The sequence below is a fragment of the Cucumis sativus genome, chromosome 5, assembly GCF_000004075.3.
Source record: "Cucumis sativus cultivar 9930 chromosome 5, Cucumber_9930_V3, whole genome shotgun sequence".
NCBI classification, from domain to species: Eukaryota; Viridiplantae; Streptophyta; class Magnoliopsida; order Cucurbitales; family Cucurbitaceae; genus Cucumis; species Cucumis sativus.
In genome coordinates, this window is record NC_026659.2 from 4,582,227 (window position 1) to 4,607,175 (window position 24,949).

A 24,949-nucleotide genomic window follows, 5' to 3' on the forward strand; every position below is an offset into this window, starting at 1 on the left:
TCAAATAAATTCGTAGGGGATGATTTACAAAGATGTAAGAAATATATAAATACAAGGTTAATTTACAAACAAGAAGCACCAGTGGTCTAGTGGTAGAATAGTACCCTGCCACGGTACAGACCCGGGTTCAATTCCCGGCTGGTGCATTTGGTTGGTCTTGCTATGATGAGATTTGCCCCAATAGTGATCTGGGTCGATCACAACCGTCCGATTCATATCCGACGAAAATCCTGGGTGCATCTGAGCTGGACTTTTTTTTTTATTGACGCCTTCAAATGGCTTGACTTTCTCCATCGCTTAATACAATTAAACAAATATTGAATGTGACAGTTTGTGACATTAAAACAAATCCCTCCAAATATTTTATTTTTAATCCCATAATCTGACATTTGATTTTTCATTCACCAAATAAAAAAGGAAAAAAAAAGACCTATGTGACAATGATTTAGAATAGAAATTACTAACTTCTTTTTTATCCCATTAATTTAACTTCCACCCTTCAATAATGCAATAATGCAGATTATTTCAAAAATAGTCTTCACTTTACTTTAAAATTTAACCACCCACATGTTTAATTATATTTTTTTATAAATATTTATACACATAAATTTGTTTTAAAATCTATTTTCTCAAAATTTTGTTAGATTATTTTTTCATCTCATTTTGAAAAATTACGAGACATCTCAAACTTTTTTTAAATGATTTTTTTCTTTCAAATTCATACTATTTAAAAGGTAATAATGAAAATTTTAAGTTTTGTAGTATGTTGTCCATTGATCATAGATACGTTGTACTAAAAAACATTTAGGTTTGAAACGAATAGGAGAGATGTAAACTCTTGAAATCCACGATGTAAAAAATTAAGAAAATATATAGTTAATAAATTTTAATCGTCAAACCCAAGGAACTCTTGGAGAAGTAAAGCTCACAACTAGACTATTTTCAATTTCCACTCTTCCAACTCTTTAACCCAACACTTCCTTCTTTATGGTATTTTGGATAGCATGATGAATTGATAATGCAACTTGGGCAAGTTTGAATATGAAAAAAAATTAGTAAATTTATGTTATATAATAATAATTTTTTAAAAATAATTAAAAGATACAAACTATTTACATTTTTCGATAAATAAAACTACTAAAAAACAAAAACTCATAACACTTAAATTTATTATATGATTTATTAACGATAAAATATAGTTTGATACTAATATATATAAAATTTTGTCACGCAATCGGTAAGATTCACAAGAGTGACACTATGTTATATTTTAATAACTTTTATTAAACTCAATTATATCACCAACAAACATACTTAGTGACTAAGTTCTAAAATAATGTTCAATTTCTATTTTAGTTTCCTTTTGATAGTAAAGTTTTAAATATTAAAATGTTACAATTTGATATATAGAAACCAAATTAAAATCAATCTTAAAATCTTTATATTTTAAAAGTTCAGGTAGAAATTAAATTTAAAATTTATCAGTAAAACATTAAATATTATGTTGAAAGACTTTGGGTTATTAAATTTTTATTCTTTTTCTCCTTTCAAATTTTCTAATATTTGTGTGATTTGATCATAAATTTATTATCTAGACAATCATATGATTAGCATAAAATAAGTACAGGTCAAATATGTCATTGAAGTTTAAAATATGTTAATGATATAGTTGAAATTTTTTAGTTGAAAAATACTTGGTTTGGAACTCGGCGAATAACGAGTTGGTAAAATTAACGGTAAACGTATTTGAAGAAACACAAAGTTTGATTCAAGTCATATTGTCTTAGAATATATTATTTCATGAGTAGATGAAAATAAATAGATTTACCATTAACTTAAATGCAATAGGTTATAAGTGTCGATTACAAAGACTAAAAGGAAAAAAATTAGTTTAAGAACTAAATAGTTGGAAACCAAAAATCCGAAGATCAATTTGTAATTTTTACGGACCAAACCGAGGTTTTAAAACCCAAATGACAATTATCCATGTTTTTACAAAATCTCTATTCTAAAAAAAATGAAAAAGCTAATTTTTGAATCATCGAGAGTATCAACATTTATAGTTCAAATGTTTAACAACAATAGAAGAGTCTTCTTATCTTAAGGTTGGAGGCAAATGCCCAACAATATAGTTCCTATTAAGAGTTAAACTAGTATGCATCAAGACATTATTGCAGGTCCTAAAGAAACATAAACTCTTCAAACACGTCAATCTAAAACTTTAGTATCTCCCCATATGTTTAAATGAGAATGTTTAGGAAATGACTCAATCCTTTCCGACCATATTTGACCTACTTTCAAGTTACTCACGTCTTTCAACTTTAGTTGCAATGGAGAAACTTCAGTAAAATTCATAAAGAAATTTCCAATTTTTAGTTTCTCTTCTGATGAGGAACCATCCTCTTGGCCTGTAAACCCTTTCAAGATTACAACTTTGAGTTGCTCGAGTCGAACTTCTTTGTCTGTGCTTGAAATGCGGTAACTTTCAGGATCAAACTACACAGTAAAAAAAAATTACATACAATATTAGTTAACTATAGGTTGTATTCAACTTGAAAAGTCGTTTTCACACTTGCTCTTTCAAATATATAAAAACTTTTAAAAACGCCTAACGTAGTACCGTAACAAATAGACGTTCCAAAGTAGGACATAATTTGATGATAGCAATCAATGGTTTGACATTGAAGTTTTCTTTTAAGTCATCAATCCACCACAACTCTTTCAACTTATAGAACTGGAAGTTCCAAGAAAGAGAAGGAAATATCAAAGCCTGCAACAACAACAACTAGAAGTGAACATGATAAACTAAAAACTTGGTTTGATAGAGGAAAAAATCCAAACGGACAAGTTTAAACATACTTAATAAAGAGTAAAACCGACCAACTAAAATTGATTAACTATTAGTCATTGACGGTCTAACTCGGTTTAAACATTTACTAGACTGACTATAGTCAGTTTAGTGATTGCTTGGTCTAAAAATCTACTCGGACCAAAGGCTACACATCCCCAAGAATATCTTTCACAACTCAAACAAACCCAGCAGATGAAAAGAAAGAAAAGACAAACACTAGTTGAGGTGCAAAATAAAGTAAGAAATACCTCAAAAGTCCATTTACATATGGTGAGTGTTTCGGCATTCTTCACTGTCAACAAAATTGGATCAAACTCATTACTCTTATACAGGTATCCAGGACCTTGTCTGCAGTCAAGCATAACATCTTCCATGTTAAAATGATAATCAAGTTGAATGCGAGGAAACGACCCTCTATATCGAAACGACCGGAGTTTCGAGGATCCAATGTGAAGAAACTCCAACTGCAAACAATCTAAGATGGTCAAGCTTCGCAGCTTTGAACTAGAACTGACTGAAAATGATTGCAATCCATTGCATTCAATAAGTTTCAAGCTTTCAAGGGAATAAATACTTGAAACCAAGGAGGAAACCGCCTCGGTCGTGAGACGGCTTACCGATTTAAGACAGAGAGTTTTGACAAAGAAAGTCGAATGAGAAAGCTGGTGGTGATCATAATTCAGATTCAATTTCCAATCGAACTCACTTGGAACTTCATGTTTATGAGAAGAGAAATGTAAGTGAAGTTTTTGATTTGACAAAACAGACAGAAAGAGAGCTTTGCCATTGTCAAACTGATATTGGAGCTTTCTGAAATAATTCAATGGATTGAAGTGATTGAAGTAATGAATAAGGAAGTTTATAGCTGCATTTGGAAGATCTTCAAGAGCTCCATTTTGGACAGAGATCTTATTCCAAAGATTTCTCCACCTTTTTGAAAGGAAAGTGGTTTGAAGAACTGATTCAAAGGGTAAAAAAGATGAAATTTTGTAAAGAACTTCATCAGGTAAATTGCTTATCAAATCATTCTCATTTGGATCCATCAAAAACCTTGTTTCTGAGTTTGGAGAATCTTAAGGATTGTTGGTGAAGTTGGGATTGAGAATACAGCTTTTAAAGAGGTTCACAAAAAGAAGAGAAGTCTTATCCAATCCTCTACCAACCGTCTTTGTTTTGGAGTTAAAAATCCGTCGGTGAGGATTTTTTTTAATAACAAACTTGAAGAAGATGGTTGACCCTTGGACTTTCAAATAAGATAATAGATGAAGACTTATGAACATCTTTTCTTGCGGAAATGATTCAAAGATTTGCTTTATAAATATTGGAAACACAACCATCTAACTCTAGTCAATTCACTTTTATCTTATTATAAAACAAAAATTATTTTGTGAAACAAACTTTAACTTTAATGAAATTTTGATAGGAGAAAATAACACAAATATCCGTGAACTAATTTACGGTCATATTCGAATAGTCGTGAATTGTCTATAAATTGATTATTAGTTTTTTAAAAAATGAAAAGCCTTGTGATTAATTTTATTATTAAAGGCCATTATCAGAAGGAAAAAAGTTTTTTTTGTTAGCTTCCACAGTTTGGCAAACAAAGAGAACCTTTAATATAAAAAAAATCACGTTGGGTAATAATTTGAGTTTAAAAATTTATAACTTTGTCACGTAATGCATTCAATATACGTTTGATACACCCAATATATACTTGACACACATGTTATAATGTTGAAAATAGCAAAATATTAAAGGATTTTAAGTTAATGGTAGCTAAGTAACTATGCTTAATGACATTTGGAAAAAGTAAAACAAGGTTATGTTTTCGTAAATAAGTTGTATTTATCAACTTCAATGGCTAAAAGCGTGAAACACCTTTTTAGGGCACAATTGAAACAAATAGTGAGTTATTATAGTCCTAGGTTATAATAGTTATAATAATTTTTAGACTTTCAATTTTTTTTTATTCACGACTATGCAATTACAATTGTTGGCGTTACTAGTTTTTGTTAGCAAAAATTTGAAATCAAACATTTTATATACATGATTACTACTTTAAAAAAATTATATATATGTTTACGTTTTTGACTCCTTCAATTGCCTTGACCTTTACAACTTATTTTTTTAACTTTATATCACCGCTTAATAGAATGAAAGCAAGGTTGAGTGTGATATATTGTAAATAAAAACAAATCCATTTACATCAATATTACATTATGTATTTTTAAACTGTGTGATCCAACAATATTCCAATTTCAAGAATAATTTGTTTTACTATTTGTTTTAAAACTTGTATACTATAATAAAATCTAACGTTTCTTGGTGTATCGAGACCATTTGAATAATATTATTGTTTTTGTCTATCGTTGATAAAATTACAGTTCAATATTTGATTAGAAGCTCGTAGAGGTCGATTCTTAAAGTCAATCCTAAAAAAGATAATGTTTAAGTATGGAGACTGACCTACAGAGTCAATCATCAGGCCATAGTGTTTGAGTATGGAAGTTAACACATGAAAACTATCATAGACTACTCACTTGATTGTTGAATTGTTAGTGACCAAACATCACATCCTTAGCTTGTTAGTTTTTCGTCTATTATGTAAATATATTTTGTTGGTACCAATTTTCAACATCAACACTATCATTTAAGTTCGAATAATATATAAATTGTCACGTGATTGCCACGAGGGACGAGTCATAGCTTGCTTGGACTTGTTTATGTAAATTTATATTTATACAACTTTAATTAGACTTAATTATTTCATTCACATACTTACGTAAAAAAGCATTTTCAATCATGTAATACGTAATTAAAATATATGTAGATTACGATGGTTGCAGTTTTAGCGTTGAATTAAGAATATTAGGGATTAGAAATTCCAAACTTTTTAACCTTTCAAGTTTGAAAACAATGGCAGACGTATCTAATTACACAAATCATATTTAGTATTACAAGCATCATCTACTTTTGAGCATAAGATATATATTTTATTAATATAAAGTAAACAATTATAATGTTGTACTCATTTATTGAACAACTTCTACACTGAAAGATAACTTAAAAATCTCTCTCCAAGTGTGAGATTTGCTCGTCACTATATCGTTAGAGGACTATCTTAACTATATTGTCCTTAGTCTACTCCTCAACGTGAGATGCTCTCATTATAAACATAGCTCCATAATGAACTAATTATTTGAAAGAACTTCTCAACCAAAGTGTAAATGATGTTTTTCTAAACTCAAACAAATCTATGAATTGTGAATATAATGGCTTAGTTCAAATAGCTGTGGCAAAACTCTCATACGATCATGTTCACACACAACTTCTACAAATACGTTTAACAAGTTTGATTGGACACTTTTGTTTTTTCTTACAATGTGAACATTTCTTTTGTAATTTTCAAGAAAATGGTTTATGTTAATACATAACTATTTTATTAAACTTTGGGCAATTAGTTTAATTATTTGCACCCATGCATATGTGAATAAAAGTATATATAAAAAAAAGACCAAGTTAATGTCTTTATGTCATTGTTTCCTAGTGAAGTATAATATTTCAAAATGAGAAAGGCTTTGTAATTAATTATTGTCAAATTCATTTATTTAATTAAGATTTGCCAAGTTGTTTTAATTTAATATCATATTTTATGTTGAAAAAGAGGAAAATAGATTGAGTGAAAGGAAAGATATTTGAATAATTCATATGTAAACTCCATTTGTTCGTATCGATGAAAAAAAAACTTCTACTATTTTGCACTAAGTACAATTTAACTATGTGTGATAAAATAAGAGGTTCGAACTCTCATTTTTACTGTTAAAATATTATAATATTAAAGTTTTTAATTTACTACAAATAATTTTTTTTTTCAAATACGAGATAGAAGAATCAAATCATGTTCTGAATATTGATAGTGTAATTATTGTTACGGAGTAAATATGTTTGTTTAGTACAAAGTTAAAGATGGTTTTCTATCATTTAGTCAAATAAGTTCACCTACTAAAATTCACAAATTTCAATACAAGAATAGCTCTCACTTTATTAATTTCAAATTGCATTTACGTTATATATATATATATATATATATATATATATATATATATATATATATATATATATATATATATATATATATTTTTTTTTTTTTTTCTTTTACATAAGCAACAACAAAGCCTACATATAAATCAACATGTATAAACTGATATAGAAAGAAGAGAAAAAATATGCCAATACATAGTTGCAACACAACCTATGAAAAAATATCATAAGAAAAATTTTAATGAGTAGGCTAACTAACGACCTATAGACAATCAAATTCAAACATGATGTATTGAAAATAACAATATAACCCATAATTGCTTCGATAATCTGACATAAAATTAAAAAAAAAAAATTAACGAAATTTGAAGTTAGAAGTGTTAGGGTTAAAATTGGAATACTTCATTTATTTTAGTTAATTAGATGGTGGAATTGGATGAAATTTAAAATTTGTATTTTTGGTTTTATGACTAAAATTGTTTTTCTTTTCTTTTATTTTTCCTCCCCAAAACTAATTTTTTTTTTTTTTTAAAAAAAAATGCTAAACCATATGGAATTAAAAGAAACTAAAAGGGATAAACCCCGGCCGCTGCCAATAGGTTTTAGTAGGAAACTTAGGAACCCTCCAAGTTCGAATTTCAGGCGTTTATGAATCCACCATTGTGAAGATGGTTTTATCAAACAAAAAGTTGAAGCAGAAATTGAGAGAGAAGCTAGCCGAGTCGTTGATTTCATCAGTCGCCGGAAGGGATACCAACTTTGGTGTTTCCGGTGAACGGGATACAGAATCTCCGCGAAAATCCCTCAAAGAGCTATTAGGCACCGCTAGTGGCAATGGGCCCAGATTGTCCAAGCGAGAGAAACGAAGAGAATCGCTCGTTTTGACGGGTTCGGATGGAAATAAGAAGGAGAAGAAGGAAGATGAGAATCAGGGATTGGGAGAGAAGAAGAGGAAAAGAAACGAAGGGGTGAAGGAGAAGAATGCGGTTGATGGGTTGGAAGAGGATAATGAGAAGGCCAAAAAGTTGAAGAATAAAAAGAAGCAGCAGCAGAAGAAGAAGATGAAGAAGAAGAAGAGTAATAAGAAGGAAAACAATGGCGAGGAGGAGAAGGAGAAGGAGAAGGAGAAGGAGAAGGAGAAGCAGGGAGATGTAAGTGGGAATGACGTGAAAGGGCAGGTTGAAGAAACTCATTATAATATAGGCAGGTAGTTCATTTAAGCTATTGCCTCAGCTGTTATATATCTCAGTAGCTTCACATTTCCTTTTGAACTCTTAGATTGAATGACATTGATGAGTTATGATTAATTGCTTATGAAAATTTCTCTGAGGGACTATGCTTCTGATTGTTTTAGTCTGCTAGTGTTAGACATTGATCTGGAAATGATTTGCCTTTGATGATTTACTGTCAATGCTCGAGGAGGGAGAAATTGCATTTCGAATATGAATTGCTGCTTTCTTAGGGGAATGGCTTGAGTTTGATTAAGCGTTAAAACTCTTTCTCGTGTTAGTTCCCTTGTAGATATTGTATGCACAATAGTGTCTATGGATCTGATACTCTAATAGTGTTTATTATATTGATCTGAGGAATTTTTAATGGTATTGCCCTAGTCCAAGCTGTGTCATCTAGATTGGTAGATGCTTTAGCGCTGCCCTTCTCCTTTTGATTGATTAGAATGTGAAAGTGGACTTTTCTTTTTGCTGATATTTATTAGTGCTCTTCAATATTCTACAGTGAATTTGATGAAAATTTGGCTACAAAAGTGTATGTTGGAGGCATTCCATATTATTCAACCGAGGACGATATTTGTAGCTTTTTTGAAAGCTGTGGCACTATTACTGAAATTGATTGTATGAAGTTTCCAGAGAGTGGCAAGTTCAGAGGCATTGCTATATTGAGTTTCAAGGTATGGTAATCTGATTAATATGTAATTTCATTCCTCTTAGTAGGGAAGATCAAACAACTTTTGAATGGTTCATGATTGGTGATTTGTGCCAGATCTTAGTCTTACTGAGTGTGAGTTGGTGCAACTGTTGGCACTCAAATTGCTTGCAAGTGTGCAACTTCCGTTTTAAAGTTAATTGAGGTTAGAAATGAGATTTAAAAGGCATTATGACACTAGGATTTCCAAAGTTTAGCCAAATATTGTGTCATATATATAACATTACTAAAGAATATTCACTTGAACATACAATTAGCTTTCTTATTCTAAAAAACATATAGTATGTCATTTGAATTGATTTCTGTGTAATTAGCATGTCAGAGTCAGACTGTCAAGTTCTAATTGAGAGCTTGGGACTTGTACTTCGCTTTGTCCTGAACTGATAGTGGCCAGATCTCCTCCCCCTTTTTGCCTAGTGTACATCTACTGGCTAATATCTACGATTGAATTAACTGAGCAATTATAAGGACAGAGACCGGCTCTTAAGTCAGCTGTCTTAGTAACCCATCGGCAATCTCTTTTGTAACCTCCTATAGTTGTTATAGGCTTTCTGGGGTTTTCCTTGACTTTGTTTATCAGTGAAATGTTTATTTATCATAAAATCAATTTTGAATTTCCGGAGGCCAGATTCCTTTGGTTTTATTGCTACCTTACCACTGTTTCCCTTTCACAGACAGAAGCTGCAGCGAAACGAGCACTAGCCTGTGATGGAGCCGACATGTGAGAATCTGAACAATTTGATCTCTTGTCGTCATTATACTTTCTTACTTAATTCCACCACCTTATTACAAATTATTCTTATATAGGGGGGGACTCTTCCTTAAAGTACAGCCCTACAAAGGAACACGAAAGAATAGAGCAGCTGATTTCTCTCCAGGACTTGTGGAAGGCTACAACAGAATCTATATAGGGAATCTTTCGTGGGATGTAACTGAGGATGATCTAAAGAAACTATTTGTAAACTGCAAGATTGCTTCGATACGTTTTGGCATGGACAAGGAAACAGGGGAGTTTCGTGGCTACGCCCACGTGGATTTCTCTGACGGTATCTCATTAAAAACGGCTTTGAAGTTAGACCAGAAAATAATTCACGGTAGACCTGTCAAGATTAGATGCGCAGTTCCAAAGAAAGGGACAGAAAACGGCGGAGGAGGAGCAGTAGCAGGAGCAGAAACGCATCCAGAAATGAATCCAGAGCCTATACCGGAAACGAAGGAAGCTGCTGTAAGTGTAGTAAGCGCTGTTAGTGGTAAGATAAGAAGAAGAACATGCTACGAATGTGGTGAAAAAGGCCATCTTTCTTCCAACTGCCCAAATAAGCAGCTTGCGGATTCAGTTACAAGTTGAGGTACAATGAATGCCTTCTCTTTGTTTCTTGTTGGCAGCAAAATTGAACTGTTGAGAATTTTCTTTTGCACTGTATGCTAATTGTAATCTGATGTTTTGAATTTCACTTATAGAAAGGTTAATATAAATTTAATCTGGCTAGGAGAAAAATTATTTTTACATTGAATTAGTTCCATCTCATATTGATTTTTTCTCTCATTTTAATTTACATGTGGACTATGAGTTCAGAATATAATGTGTTTCAAGAATTTGTTTCTTCATCCGAAACTTGGCCTAGGCTGCAAAGGGTATGTTTGAAATGACCTTCTGTGTTTTTAACTTTTAAGTGAAAAGAAAACAATATTCTTAGATAACATAGAAAGTATATTCAAATTGACTGTAATATGCTTCTTGAAACATAGGTTAATTGTTCCCATCTATGTCTTAGCTTATGCTTTTCTTGAAGTAGAGTTTATATTATGTCGTTGGATTAAATTTACATACTTTAAACTTGTGTTATTAACGTGAACAATTGAAATATAAATATGAACATTGCAACAACTGAGGAACAGCCGTGCCATCCAAAGTTGATACTTCATTATCTCATCTCGAACTTGTTCATAAGTTTAGATTTTTGTAGCATAAAAGTTATAATCTTTTAAGTTTTAATATTTTGTTTTAAAACTTTAAGTTCAAATTATTTTATTATTACTATTACTATTATTAATTAGATAAAAAAATCTAATTATTTGTTATCTTTTTTCATTTTCACAACCCTTCTTAACTGGTAAGAATTTAAGAGATAGAGAAGATATAACGTCAAAAATCTATCTTTTTATTTCAATGATTAAATTTTTATGTAACTTCGTTTTTTTTTTGTCAATTATTCAAAAGACTCTTTTAAATCATATTTCTTACCAACATTTTAATATTCGGTTCTACTTATGTTTGCTTTAATTTTCTTCTTTTTACTCACTTTTTACCTTATAATTTCTATTAGATTGTTTAAATTGTTAACAAGCAAAGTTTTTTTTTTTTTAATTTGTTAGTGTATGATTACAATTATTGTTTTTTTTTGTTCATGTAAGAGAGCAAGAAAATGGTATATAATATAACTTCAATTGTGAGGTTAACCCAATAAAGCGTAGAATTTTGTTATTTCATATTTTAATTTGTTCTACATTAAAAAAATAGGGAAAAAAATAAAAGAATAGGGGAAAAAAATACAAATTAATCTTAAAAACTAGTTAAGAAGTGAATCATTTTGTACGTATTTTACCCATTTGTTAAAACCTTAAACCTTACCATTATTATTTGTTTTTAGACCTAAATTGTTCTTATTAATTATTTTGGTGGGTTTATAATCAGAAGAAAAAAGAAACCCACCCTCACATGCTCAATGAAACCCTTTTTTAAAAAATACTTAAGAATGATAACTTTTTCTATCTTTTACAATTATATAAAGAAGTGTTTGTTTTTTTTTAACAAACATTTGAATATTCAATTCTATTTAGGTTTACACTATTTGCCTTGTAACTTTTTTAGATTGTGAGTCAAACTTACCTCCAAAAAATAATAATAGAGCAAGAACTTGTAAGAAAATGTTACAAAAATATTAAATATGTTAGTTAGATAATCATACTCTTGTGTGGTTTTTTTTTTTTAATGTTTATTAAACCAATAACATAATTTAACTAACATTAAAGTTTACAGTGTTTAAATATCATTCTTTTTTTAAAAAAAATTAAAAATATATATAGGCAAATAGTATTTTAATTACGAGGAGGAGTTATTAAATTAAATGTAAACAAAACAACCACAACAAATCCCTTCAAAATTATTGCTCTTTGCTTCCCACTTTGTACTAAATACGTCTGTTGAAAAAACGAATTCTACTTAGGTTTCCAGTAAGTAACAAAATTCTTCTTATTATTCCTAATAGAGAAGCGGTGAAGAGGCTTTCCGGCTTCCACTCTGTGGTGACGACTACGTTCGGTGAAGCTCAAAACCCTTACCCAAACCCTTACTTCAATTTCTTCAATCTAACCCCAAAATGTTAAAAGTTTCCTCCACTTTTCTTCTACATTTCATTCAAAAACGTTTTCTGAACACCATTTCTACTTCTACGTTGCCTTTGGCCTCTGTTTCTACCATCCAATTCCTCAAAAATTCATGTGGCCTTTCTTCAGAATCTCCTTCTTCCCCCCTTCACAGATCGCCAAGTTGGTCTCTAAGCGACCTTTCGTTCTTCAATCCAGAGTGTCCACCAATCTGAAGCCTAAATTCGAGTTCCTCCAGGAAATCGGGTTCGTCGGTCCTTTACTTTCTAAGCTAATTCTATCAAACCCTTGGATTCTTCACAGGAGGTTAGATTCTCAGTTAAAACCATCATTTATTTTTCCTAAAGCAAACGCTTGAATCGGATGAACAAGTAACTGCTGCTATACTTCATTCTCCATTTCTTCTAACTTGTGATTTTAAGGGTGTTTTAAAATCTAGCATTGATGTCTTAGCTAGTGAAGGAGTACCTTCTAGGAATATAGCAAAATTGATTGTATTGAATCCTAGAAGTATAATGCGAAAGGTTGATAGAATGATCCAAGTAGTGAAAACGGTTAAAGAATTGGGCATTGAACCAAAGGCCTGTATGTTTGTTTATGCACTGAAAGTAAGGAGTACAATGAGTGAATCAACTTGGAAGAAGAAAATAGATGTTTTGAAGAGTTTAGGATGGTCTGAGAATGAGATTTTTACACTATTTAAGAGACAGCCAATGTCTTTAGCTCGTTCAGAGGAGGCACTGAGGGATGTTGCAGATTTCTGTTTCAACACTATAAAATTGGATCCAGGAACAGTAATTTCTAATCCTAGGTTATTCATGTATTCAGTCGACAAGCGGCTCCGGCCAAGGTACAAAGTTCTTGAGCTTTTGAAGCTCAAGAATCTTCTTAAGAACAAAAAAATTGCTCCCCTCCTTGTACGAGGAGAGAGTGAATTTGTGGAGAATTATGTTCTTAAGCATTTGGATGAAATACCAAAGCTAATGGACATATATCGAGGCAATGTCACAGCCGAAACCAGTTCTGTTCTATAGGATTGAAAAAGTTGTAGGTTAATAGTCTTCTTATAGTTTAAATTTCAGCATCATTATCTTCAAATTGGAGATCATTTTTGTTGTTATTGAGCCTACTATTTCAAAGAACACTGATTTCATCCCCAAGTTTTTCCAGAAAGGCATATGTTCTCTTGAATTGTGAATGAGTTATGCTCACCTTCATCAGGGTTCAACTCAAAACAGTTTGTTAGCGGCTCTCCCCCGATTCAACATTTTTGTGAATGTTACAAGCACCCAACGTAGCACCATATACAGTAATCCCTAAACCAATAGGCATGTTTTCAATAAAATCCCAGACTTCTTTGATCCTCCTAGCTCGACCATAGCACTGTAGTGATCCATTGAAGCCTCCAATCCATAGTCTTTTTTTCATCCTCGTGAGTGACAGATAAAAATGTAATATAATTTGACTCTGCTGTTCCTTCTTTTTAATTTTATCAAAGAGATGGAGGAGCCTTTTCAAGTACAGGTGTTCCACACCATCTACCTTCGCATTCTATGTTGTGACTTGTCATATGAATCACTCCACATTTTGCATACATCTCCACAAGAGCGATCGTCCTCAAACAAGATCCGTCTCCGATAACTAGTATATTTAAAAGACCTTGTGAAAAGGTTGCTTGGATTATTTTTTATTTCATGTTCAAATAAATAAACAAACTAAAGAGAGTTACCATCATCTAACATCACCACTTCCAAATAATTAAATTCAATCACAAAGGTGTTTTTTTAAGAAGAAAAAGAAATATTTATTTAAACTCTTTTTGAAATAAAATTTGAGAGTATTTCAAGGGTTATCTAGGAGTGGTTGACATACAATTTCAAAATAAAAAGTTAAAACATCTAAATAGTTAGCCTTTTGCAAAAAGATATCATAATTAGCGGACCCTAAAATTGGAATTAGTAAACCTACGTAACAAACATAAGGTGTGGTTTTTATATATATAATTGAGAAGAAAGTTGGTGGGTGCGGCGTTCCCTAATTTGAGCATGCCTTTCTAATTTGGAATTTTGTTCTATCAACTTCCATACTTTCAGCTTTTGGGGATTTTTCAAATATCCTAAACCCTCATTTTTAGTGTCATGTTCTTCACCAAACAAAACTCCCTATCACTATCACTATCACTTTCAATTCACACTCCTTACTTTTAATATGCTTCTTAATTGAGTCAATCCTTGTGAGTTCATCGTTCAAGTTCATAAGTTTTTTATACCATATCAAATATCGTGTTTATGAATGAAAAGAAAGTTAACAAATTTATTTGATATGAATTTAAATTGAAAATATATATTTTTTTTGACATATGAGGCGAAAGGAACAAATTTATTGTAGTTGAGCTAGGTTAACACTATGATTAGAAGTTCGAACTTTTAAATGTTTAGTGTAGATATCTTTAGTCTATATAAGATGATGCCTTGATGATTAAACTATGTTCAACATAAACATTTATATTCGTATTTGGTGGAAATAAGGAAAACTTATATTTAAATAAATCATATCTTCCCTATCCTATTTAGGATTATAGTCAATAATATACATTCATAGGCACAAAGTTAGTAATATTTATAACCCTAAAGCTTCACAATTATTCATTACCTCTTCTTCTTCTTCATTTTCATGGCGGTCCATATGGAAGAAAGAAGACAGTCATTAACATCAAGTGAATGGCCAATCAGAGGAACCATTCTCTATCATCATTCTGAACAATCCGAAACCAAAACCATGACAGAATTGAAAACAGAGCCTACCGAAACTATCCCTGTAATCTACTACCTCACTCGACATGGCCAACTCCAGCATCCTCATTTGCTTGAAGTTCCTCTTTCTTCTTCCCAAGGACTCCTCCTCAAAGGTAAAACTCAACCTTTTCTTCACTTCATCAAACCATTTCTTTAAATTTTCAAAAAAAAAAAAAAGAAAAAGTCCACTCTGATTTTCTTCTTAGATGTGATCAAACGACTGGATATCCTCCGAGGAGAAGGCTTTTCCAGATTGTATTCCTGGTCTTCGAAGCGGTAATTGCGCCTTTCAGATTCTGTGTTTATTTCCTGATTTTTTTTTCTTAAAATCGAAGATGAATATTAAATTCATAAACTGCAATTGATAGAGGAGTTAGTTAGTTACGATTTCAGGCAGTACAAGAACGGATATGTATGGCAAGACTTATCGGACGACGATTTGATACATCCATCTCAAGGCCGGGAGTACATTCTCAAAGGATCGGAAGTGCAATTGCTAGAGGGGTCTTCGAGTTTTCGATCTTGTGAAACGTCATCGTCATTTTCGGACTCGAAATTTTCTTCAGAGACGAACAATTCGAGCACGGACTCGAAGGTTGGCGTCGGGGTGAATAAGAGCAATCAGTCGTGGAATTCGGTGGAAGATATTTGCCGGAACGTAGTGTACAAAGCGAGAATATCAGGCGAAGGCGGGATGAACGCGGGGACGCAGACGGGTGAGAGGCGACGGAGATGGACGGACAGTGTAGCGGCGGAGGAATGCGGTGGGGAGGGAGTTTCAAAATCTGGAATTGGAAAAACGGAGAGGATGAAGAGTGTAGATTGTGATGGAGCGGGGGATTTGAGGGATCGGACGGGGAGGAAGAGTAACAGGTGGAAAGCATCAACGGTTCTGATGCAGTTGATGAAGTGTAACATCCAAAATTAAATGTTAGGTGTCATCCATTCGATAAATAACCAAATTTTATGTTAAGATTAAGAGAAGTTAATACTCAACCTTTGTCTTATTCTAAAATATGATTAAGAAAGAGCTCTCTATTGTAATTATATTTCATGAAAGAGATGAACCATTTCAATTAGTCAGTCTCATAGTCGTCGATCCAACCTTCAGATTCTGGATTTTAGAGTATCCATGGATGAACTTATGAACCCTATAGATGAAATGATCTCTGAGTACCTAACCAATACCACTAGATTGACTAACAATTACCATTGTATTATCGATGTTAAATGTCCACCAATTTAAGAGAGGAGAAGATCAACTTTCATTCACAGCCAGGTTAAGTTAATGTACTTAATGATCCACTGCATGTGAACGGTTTAAGTTATCTCATGTTGGAAAACCAAAAGGCCAAAATATCATTTCCAACCTAACATTTTCACAATGTGCAAAAGATTAGTGTGTACATACTTTCTAGCTGGGTTGACTTAGGATAAAGAATTAATAAGATTATGAATCAAAATTTAGCTGTTGGAGAGAAGCATACTCATAATATGAGTTGATGTCTTGATATATACAATGTTCCCTTCCAATTGGAGGAAGGAAGCATTTATTTAAACTAACAATTGTTAACCAATCTCTTTTTACAAAAGAATATTTCCTTTCTCATCTAAGTTTCACTCGATCTCATGTTCTCGTCGTCAGGCTGGTGTCGAAGAATTATATAGGTAGCATATATGTAGAATAACACAAGCCCTAAATTGGAATGGATTGAGTATCCATTCCATCTCAACTATGTTAATCACTTCTCTACATCTACACTAAAGTATGACTTTCCTTTAAGTAAAAACACCCACAAAAAAACCTAATCTTATTTATGTGTATTTTTAATTAATTCAAGAGGAAATAGATCAATTTTCCCTTCAATTAACTAAGTTTTAGAGCTTCAATTTCATGAAATTAAAAGTTGAAAATGGAAATTGGTATGAACCATGTGAACAACTGTATCAAAAATTTATTAGGTTTGAGGTTATTGTGCCCAAAGTCGAAGCAGCGTTAAAAGGTCCAAAGCCCAACTAACTCACAAACACTTAACCAATTTTAACACACGTGGGATGCACGTGACTACATAAGATCAATTTTTGTTGCTAAAATTTCTTAAACAAATGGGATATAAAGTGTATAAAATTTAAATAATAAATATCTAACCTAAGAATTAATAATAATAATAATAATAAGTTAAACTATACCCTCACACATATATAAATTAAACATCACCAATATTACTATTATAGTAAACTTAAGAATAAATCCAAATAAATTTTTTGAGATATATGTGATATTAATATTAATACTTTTGTTTTACATTTCTTGAATTTATTAAATTTGATTAAGTTAAATGAGAAGACTTTTTTAATTTCTCTCACTCTTCTCCCCCTAATCAAAATTAACTTGGGTATTTTAAAAGTGTTGAAAGTTTAAACATAAAAGATTTGATGGGTATTATCTTTTATCAATGGATCAAATTATAAACTTCAAAGATACTATGAATATCTAATATTTTTTTTTTCCAAATATATATAGGAATAAACAATAATAAATCCTTTTTTTTCTTTTAAAGATTTGATGAATGTGTAATAAAAAATATATCAAATTTAATGTCAAGATAGTATTACGGTTGGATCATAACATAACTCTTAATTTAAGTTAAATTAATTGAGTAAAATAATGGTGCCAAATAATCCTCATTTTTTTCTTCTTCTTAAAATCTAATATAAGAAAAGATTTGTTTAACTACAAAATTTTGCTAATATTAACAAAAATAGAATCTTAATAAAAGAAAATATAATTTTATTTCTTTGATTTTAGGCTGTTCACCCGAATCAGCTTCAAAAATATATATAAAAAAAAAAACACCATAAAATAATACACAATAATGAAACAAGAAAGAGAAGGAAAAAAAGATAGTTGACATATCTTATTTGATAATAAATTTGTGATGGTCAAATTTTGAAAAAGAAATTTTAATGACTAATGGGACATTCGGTCGACAGTTAGTAAAATCGGTAATAATTATAGAAATTTTATTTTGAAAAATGTTATACTTTTAACTCAATTTTATTTTGAGAAATGATCGTTGGAGATAAATTAGATATTCTCTTTAAACGTTGTTGATTCACAAGTTGTGTATGTGTATCATTTGTTTTCAAGGACGTCCTCTCTACTTTTATGTTTGACAATAATTGAATACAATACTTTTATCATCAAACTATACCATAATACTAATAATGATTATCAAGATCTCTCATTTGTTTTTTAGAACAGAATAAGTCCCCTCCAAAAGGTAATTTTAAGATATGAAATTTAGACCCAACAAAATAAAAAGATGGTTTTATGATTTCTTGGCATTAATATACTTGCAAGATATATACAATGATTTCGATTACCATGATAAGGCTCCCTTTGTATATATATGTATATCTATCTATATATATAGTTAACTTAATATGATGCAATTCAATTAATATTTTGATCGTAATGCAAGAAAGTGGACGATTACAGTACATATGGATCACTTCATAGGGATCTCTCTCGGTTGTTACGTATGTGTGGTTCTTTATGTTGGCTCATTGCTTTTTGCATGATTTTCTTTTACTATCTTGTTTTTTTTTTCTCTAGACTACTTGACACACATGCGTTGATCAGTTACTAATGAAAAAGTCGTCTAAGATTGACTATTTAAATGACTAAACAACAAAGACCTGCTAATACATAGTAGAGGATGTAAATTGTTTAAAAAGAGATAATCGTTGATTTTTCTCTTTCCTACTATCGTGACAACTCCTCTTGTTAGTATTAACACCTAAAAGACATATGTATAAAGGGCAAAACGATCATGGTAGGACTAAATTTCACATCTTAATAAATGCACCCTTGAATAGGATTAACCCCTTCCTACAAAAGCAATTTTATTGAAAGACTAGGTTGTTTAAAAAACAAATGTAGCTTTCGATAATTATACCATCTTAACTACTTTTATTATTATTGCATATAGTTTCAACTTATAATGTTTATTAAAGAGCAATACATAATTTATCTTTATATTATTACCATTATTTTAAAAAATATTTTTTTTTTCATGATTTAAGTAAAATTTTCTTCATCCCAATTTTATCATATATATATATAAGCTCACACATCATATAATTCATACCATCACAAATTAAAAATGTTATTAATATATATCATCACATAACTACAAGTAACCATTAAAATAAAGTAAATATGATTAAAAAAAACTATATGTATACTGCAAAATTGAAGTTTCAATTATTTCAAATTAAAGGTGATCAATATGTGAAACATATTGTGATGTGAAGAAAACTTTATTAAAAAACAAAATCCTTTTAAAATTTTCTTCACAAAACAGTATTTATATCGTTATATGTGAATTAGAGTATGATTGAAGTAGTCATAGCCTCATAGATACATACATTACATCTCTCCTACTAAATTGTAGGTTCAATAAAACAAATAACATCTTTTTCTTTAAGTTTATTTTATAAAACATTATATTACAAGAAATACCAATAATGTTTATACTTGAAATATGTGGGTATATATGTAAAGCCAAAGGAGGGTTCAACAACAATTTCAAATATTAACCTTTATCTTTGATTTATAAACTTCAAATTCTTTTATAAACTCAGTATGAAGATATAAACTAATAAGAAGATATATAACTTAGTTTGAAAAGTAAAAACAATTTGATCATATATGTATTGTGTGTGATGTTTATATTATTTTAAAATTTTAAAAAGAAAAAATTGATGATATCCATATTTTAGAAATATAAAAATATGAATATCAACATCAAAAAGGAAGATTTTAATTTTAAATTTGTAAAATATTTTTTGAAGGACTGGTTCCAAAAATGTGAAACTATATAAAATTGATATTGTGTTGGGATGATTATGTCAACAAAAAATTGTTGAAGTATAGTTTATAAGTTTTGTGCCAACGAAAAGATTAGAAGAACATAGGGATAAAAAAAGGAAAAAAGGAAAGGAATTTGATGAACAACTACGCACACAAGAAGGAAAGAAGGAAAGAAGGAGAGATATGAAGTCGCCCATATCCGTCTCTCGTTTTTTCAATTTTCTTTTTTTAACCTTTTCTTCGGCTACATTGTCCTTTCCCCAACATGATGTAATTGGCCAATGCATAACTTTTCTTCTCTTTTGTTTTTACAACTTCCTTTGAGTCCTTTGCCTTTGCCTTTGCCTTTCTCCAAGCTCTCTCTCTATTTCATATTCTTCCATTTATTATTGCATGCTTTGAAATCAATACCAGAAGAAACAACACATACCCATCAATACCAAACATATCTTTTTAACCCAAATAGCCTCAAAACACCCCACTACTACTTCATCTTCCCCTTCCCTCTTGGTTTTTCCAAAATGCTTCTCTCCTTCTTTTGCTACCCTTTTCTGTTTTTCTTCTATTAACTTCAAATCTGAGACCTTTCTTCATGTGAATTCTATTCTATTCTTCGATTCGCTTGCTGGGTTTTTGTGGGTGTTTCATCTTTTGCCTTATTTCTGCTTCTTTTTCGACTTTCGAATGGGACCCATTAGAGGGTTCAAGAGGAAGAAGAAGGTTGAGAAAAAGGTTGACCAAAATGTCTTCGCTTCTGCTTCACTATCGTCTCAACTCCAGCCTTTGGATTGGTGGGATGAGTTCTCCCAAAGGATTACTGGTAAACTAGTTTTTTTACCTGTTAATTTTACTCTCTCTTGCTCTTTTGTTCAATTTGTCCATTGCCATTGCTCTTATTGGGCCTCTCGACTGAATTCTCGTGTTTCGTGAGGTTTTTGGACGGGGGTTGAATGTAGTGTTCAGTAATCATATATCTTCGATTATGCGTTTAAATTTTGAGTTTTATGATTATAGAACCGTGATATCGTTGTAAAATCTTCAACTCTTTCTGACATCTTATAACTTTGAGAGGGTCAGAAGGGGCAGCCTGTTGAAGTGATCTTATAAGTAGTACTGCTTTTGGAATTCTGTGGAGATGGATCAAATCTGTTGAGGAATAGTTATTGACTTAGATATGTTAGTTCACTTGATAATTGATGCGTACAAGTAGTGGCTACTCACTTAGCTAGTTTATAGAGTGTTAACTTGTGTTGTATTGTGATGATCTTCTCTTTTTCTCCTAATTGAACTGTTGAAATTTGATAATGAAGATGGTGCAGTAAGAAGTTAGAAGTTCACTGTCATCAGTTAAAAGTTCCTACAAATCTTTTGTCTCAGCATTGCTGGCAATAAACATCTTTAGGGAACTGAGTTCACCGTGATCCTCAACTCTGGCTTTCTTCTTTATGATTCATATTAAAGATGTCAATCTTGAGTATGGTATATTGAAGTTAGAATCTGTCATCTGCTGATAGTTGTAAGAAGGCCAGTGGAAATCGAAGGATGACTCTGAAAGTAATAATGTAGAATTTTAGATAATATAGGGGGGATGAACAGGATTTGACTAAAAGCATGTGTTCTCCGTGGAAAACAAGAGAAATAAACTAATATGTTGTTCATGTCAATATAGTATGTTAGAATTTGGAAGGCATGCTAAACAATGAGAACTAGAGAGCCAATTTTTTGTAGATAGTACTTAGTATTATTTGTTCTATTGTTAATATAATTGTGGTGGATGGCCGTCAAATTCAATTCATTATATGTAGTTTTTATACTATAATGCAACCTGATTTAGGTGGCATTTGAGTATATTATTCTAGAGAAATTGTTGTGAGTTTTGTATCTTAGGCAACCCCTTTATAAACTTAATTATCTGGTTGTTTTAGAGGCATCTTGGAAAGGGTATGTTTAAGTCCAAATTTGATTCAATTTAGTAATGCTGCAAGGCAAAAAATAGCGTAGAAACCGTACTCTTGAGATCTCTTCCACATGGTCAAGATTTGTTTCAACCTACTGATATGGATAAGTGATCAAGATTTGTTTTTGGTATTTCTGAAACGCATATTTTATTTATAATCTGTTCAAGTAAGTACAGCCCTGAATTGTACAGCCCTGAATGCATCATGTTCAAGTAAGGTCATAGTTTATACACAATCTATCAGTCAATAGATTCTCCCCCATTAGCAGTAATCATTAGCTTTATCATGATCAATCCTCCATTTTTCATGTCTCATGTCCTTCATTCTTCCTTTATATCTAGTTTATTCCTCCTTTCTTCCCCATTGTCTTTTTAGTGTGTCAGCTTTCTTTTCAAATTGGACCTATACTTCTTCCATGTCAGTTTGCTCTCCATTATACTAAAAAGATGCTTCATGCACCTATTTAGCAAAGAATTTTTTTTTTTCATGCTATTGGGACCCAACCATTTTTTAATATGCGTTGACTATTGTATTTTTAGATAACAAACCTTAGATGAGCTAACAACCAAACAGCAATGGAGCAAATTTTAATCCAAATTCCCAGAAATACTTAAAGTTGGCAACGGAAACAGTAGGTTAATTTTTCTTGATTTTAAGTTACTAGATAACCCAACAGCATGATCAAAGTGGGTAGATTTTGTTTCACGTTAGTAAAATCAGAAGATCAAATTAGCTTCAGGTACCAAAAACTAACACATGCGCAAGTTCAGTGTTATTAGATACTAGTAATTCTATCTTCTTATTCCATGGTTCTTAAATGTTGGTTACAGTTTAAAATGATTTGGACTTCGTAAACTGAATGTCCACTACATATTAATTCATGTTAAGGTTTTTAATTTTTATTATCAGAGTTTTTCTGTAGCATTAGTCTACATAGGCTCTTTATCACATTTAGCAGTTACTTTGTTCTGTCCACGATTTACAATGCAATAAGTCAACCTTTACTATTAGTTTAAATAAAAGCATTTGACTAAACGTGTGATTGAATGGCTTCATCAGATTCTCATCTGAATATAACTATAGCATTTCTTCTGGTTTATTGGTCACAAAATTTTACTTTAATCTTTATTTAGTTATCAATAAGTTGGATGACATGATCTGATATTAGTTAGCTTCAGTAATAATGTCAAATGTTACATCTTTACTATGAATTATCTCTCATTTTTTCTTACCTGAGAAAGTGCAATGGCATGGAGTAAAGAGTTTTTCTTGGGAACAGAACAATTGCAGCAGGGACTGATAATATCGTTTATTGTTGTTTTTGCCTCTAATCAGGGCCATTATCTCAGTCAAAGAATACAAAATTTGAATCAGTTTTCAAAATTTCCAGAAAGACATTCAGCTATATCTGTTCTCTAGTTAAGGAAGTTATGATGGCTAAAACTTCAAGTTTTACCGACTTAAATGGGAAGCCTTTGTCTCTAAATGATCAAGTTGCTGTTGCTCTTAGGCGACTTTGCTCCGGTGAATCGTTATCTAACATTGGTGATTCGTTTGGACTGAATCAATCATCGGTTTCTCAAATAACTTGGCGTTTCGTGGAGGCAATGGAAGAGAAAGGCCTCCACCATCTCTCATGGCCTTCAACAGAAGAAGATATGGATAAGATAAAGTCCAAGTTCAAGAAAATCAGAGGTCTCCCTAATTGTTGCGGTGTAGTTGAAACGACACACATTATGATGACTTTGCCAACATCAGAATCTGCAAACGGCATCTGGCTTGATCGTGAGAAAAACTGCAGTATGATCCTGCAAGTGATTGTAGATCCAGAGATGAGATTCTGTGACATCATCACAGGTTGGCCAGGAAGTTTGAGCGACGCTCTTGTGCTCCAAAGTTCAGGATTCTTCAAACTTTCACAGGATGGTGAACGGTTAAACGGCAAAAAAATGAAGCTCTCGGAAAGTTCAGAACTAGGAGAGTATATTATAGGAGACTCTGGTTTTCCCCTCTTGCCATGGCTACTAACTCCTTATCAAGGGAAAGGCCTTCCGGATTATCAAGCTGAGTTCAATAAGCGGCATTTTGCCACCAGGTTGGTGGCTCAAAGGGCATTGACAAGGTTGAAAGAGATGTGGAAGATCATTAAAGGGGTAATGTGGAAGCCTGACAAACATAGGCTACCAAGGATCATTCTTGTTTGCTGCTTACTTCACAATATAGTGATCGATATGGAGGATGAGGTGCAAGACGAAATGCCTTTGTCTCATCATCACGACCCTAGTTACCGACAACAAAGTTGCGAATTCGTTGACAACACCGCTTCTATTTCAAGGGAGAAGCTTTCCATGTACTTATCTGGAAAGCTACCACCCTAAGAGAACATTCTTTTCCTCCCTTTCTTCCCTTTTGATAGATTGATTTGTGTTGTTGCTTATTCAAACTGTGATGCTCTTTCTGTCCAAATTGTTATTCACTAATGTAAGTGTTATGGTTGACATAAATTTAATTCATAGTTCATTATCTATATTGCTCGTCATTGTCCTGTTTGTGGTCCTTTTCTCTTTTTTATTGTTTTGATTATTTATGATATCTCAGATTTTATTTGGAGATCTAAGCAAATTGTTTGGAGCTTTGAGGTGAAGAAATTTCCCTTACACAATGGTTCATCTGATATAATTTCCACTTTCAACTTGCTTGTTTTTATAACTTTGTGTCACTGATAGTTTTTTGTTTCCGCATTTTTCTATGTGTTAACATTTTAATGCATTTCTAAAATCGAAGTATCAAGCTTTGTGATGGTAATAGGTGGGTTATCCTATGAGCTAAACTCCGATTGATAATTTTATTTCTTACACAAGTGTTCTCCTTCAAGTTGAAGTTTAAGTTTTGAATGTTGTACAGGTGTTTTCTAATTCAAAATTGTATGTGGATCATGTTGCTATATTAGTTTTTGCCCTTTACAATTGGATTGATAAAGTGAACTTTGTAATTTAATATACAACTACAATACATGAACAAAAACATTGCAATTAAATCCTTCCTTTCCAAGGTAGGTTTAGTTGTAACAATTTCATAAATGATATACATGTGGTAA

The 24,949-nt window shown here is 31.6% G+C and overlaps 5 protein-coding genes and 2 non-coding genes across 8 annotated transcripts; 6 read left to right on the forward strand and 1 right to left on the reverse strand.

Moving 5' to 3' along the window:
• Positions 1-75: 75 nt before the first annotated feature.
• Positions 76-146, forward strand: TRNAG-GCC. Its single transcript has one exon. It is a non-coding gene; the product is annotated as a tRNA-Gly (tRNA).
• An 11-nt stretch (positions 147-157) lies between these two features.
• On the forward strand, positions 158-248 carry LOC116404167. Its single transcript, XR_004217108.1, has one exon. It is a non-coding gene; the product is annotated as a small nucleolar RNA snoR114 (small nucleolar RNA).
• A 1,658-nt stretch (positions 249-1,906) lies between these two features.
• On the reverse strand, positions 1,907-3,981 carry LOC101206795 (F-box protein At2g39490). The gene is made up of 3 exons (XM_004147672.3): positions 3,100-3,981; positions 2,621-2,770; positions 1,907-2,496 (listed from the first exon to the last, which is right to left on the reverse strand). The coding sequence occupies exons 1-3, from the start codon at positions 3,892-3,894 to the stop codon at positions 2,209-2,211; spliced, it is 1,233 nt and encodes a 410-aa protein (XP_004147720.1). The 5' UTR covers positions 3,895-3,981; the 3' UTR covers positions 1,907-2,208.
• A 3,491-nt stretch (positions 3,982-7,472) lies between these two features.
• Positions 7,473-10,429, forward strand: LOC101222737 (protein gar2). Its single transcript, XM_031886447.1, has 4 exons — positions 7,473-8,099; positions 8,627-8,798; positions 9,508-9,554; positions 9,641-10,429. Exons 1-4 carry the CDS (start codon positions 7,561-7,563, stop codon positions 10,179-10,181), a joined length of 1,299 nt encoding a protein of 432 aa, XP_031742307.1. The 5' UTR covers positions 7,473-7,560; the 3' UTR covers positions 10,182-10,429.
• A 1,654-nt stretch (positions 10,430-12,083) lies between these two features.
• Positions 12,084-16,098, forward strand: LOC101206550 (hypothetical protein). Of its 2 annotated transcripts, XM_031886318.1 has the most exons (4): positions 12,084-12,526; positions 14,913-15,128; positions 15,222-15,291; positions 15,409-16,098. In XM_031886318.1, exons 2-4 carry the CDS (start codon positions 14,999-15,001, stop codon positions 15,941-15,943), a joined length of 735 nt encoding a protein of 244 aa, XP_031742178.1. In that variant the 5' UTR covers positions 12,084-12,526; positions 14,913-14,998; the 3' UTR covers positions 15,944-16,098. The 2 variants fall into 2 exon arrangements, with proteins under 2 accessions (XP_031742178.1, XP_004147719.1); XM_004147671.3 differs by lacking the exon at positions 12,084-12,526 and having other exon boundaries at positions 14,121-15,128.
• LOC116403807 (transcription termination factor MTERF5, chloroplastic-like) lies at positions 12,333-13,254 on the forward strand. Its single transcript, XM_031885386.1, has 2 exons — positions 12,333-12,526; positions 12,660-13,254. Exons 1-2 carry the CDS (start codon positions 12,333-12,335, stop codon positions 13,252-13,254), a joined length of 789 nt encoding a protein of 262 aa, XP_031741246.1.
• A 3,953-nt stretch (positions 16,099-20,051) lies between the features above and the next one.
• Positions 20,052-24,391, forward strand: LOC101222499 (protein ALP1-like). The gene is made up of 2 exons (XM_004147652.3): positions 20,052-20,714; positions 23,188-24,391. Exons 1-2 carry the CDS (start codon positions 20,579-20,581, stop codon positions 24,228-24,230), a joined length of 1,179 nt encoding a protein of 392 aa, XP_004147700.1. The 5' UTR covers positions 20,052-20,578; the 3' UTR covers positions 24,231-24,391.
• The last annotated feature ends 558 nt before the right edge of the window (positions 24,392-24,949 follow it).

Coding starts and splice junctions, on each gene's coding strand:
- LOC101206550 (XM_004147671.3), top strand. CDS start 14,894: ATGGCGGTCCATATGGAAGAAAGAAGACAGTCATTAACATCAAGTGAA. Junction 15,129..15,221: donor CCAAGGACTCCTCCTCAAAG/GTAAAACTCAAC, acceptor TTTTCTTCTTAG/ATGTGATCAAACGACTGGAT. Junction 15,292..15,408: donor TATTCCTGGTCTTCGAAGCG/GTAATTGCGCCT, acceptor TTACGATTTCAG/GCAGTACAAGAACGGATATG.
- LOC101222499 (XM_004147652.3), top strand. CDS start 20,579: ATGGGACCCATTAGAGGGTTCAAGAGGAAGAAGAAGGTTGAGAAAAAG. Junction 20,715..23,187: donor GTTCTCCCAAAGGATTACTG/GTAAACTAGTTT, acceptor GCCTCTAATCAG/GGCCATTATCTCAGTCAAAG.
- LOC101222737 (XM_031886447.1), top strand. CDS start 7,561: ATGGTTTTATCAAACAAAAAGTTGAAGCAGAAATTGAGAGAGAAGCTA. Junction 8,100..8,626: donor ACTCATTATAATATAGGCAG/GTAGTTCATTTA, acceptor AATATTCTACAG/TGAATTTGATGAAAATTTGG. Junction 8,799..9,507: donor TTGCTATATTGAGTTTCAAG/GTATGGTAATCT, acceptor TCCCTTTCACAG/ACAGAAGCTGCAGCGAAACG.
- LOC101206795 (XM_004147672.3), bottom strand. CDS start 3,894: ATGGATCCAAATGAGAATGATTTGATAAGCAATTTACCTGATGAAGTT. Junction 2,771..3,099: donor TATGTAAATGGACTTTTGAG/GTATTTCTTACT, acceptor TTGTTGTTGCAG/GCTTTGATATTTCCTTCTCT. Junction 2,497..2,620: donor TGGAACGTCTATTTGTTACG/GTACTACGTTAG, acceptor TTTACTGTGTAG/TTTGATCCTGAAAGTTACCG.
- LOC116403807 (XM_031885386.1), top strand. CDS start 12,333: ATGTGGCCTTTCTTCAGAATCTCCTTCTTCCCCCCTTCACAGATCGCC. Junction 12,527..12,659: donor CCTTGGATTCTTCACAGGAG/GTTAGATTCTCA, acceptor TTTAAAATCTAG/CATTGATGTCTTAGCTAGTG.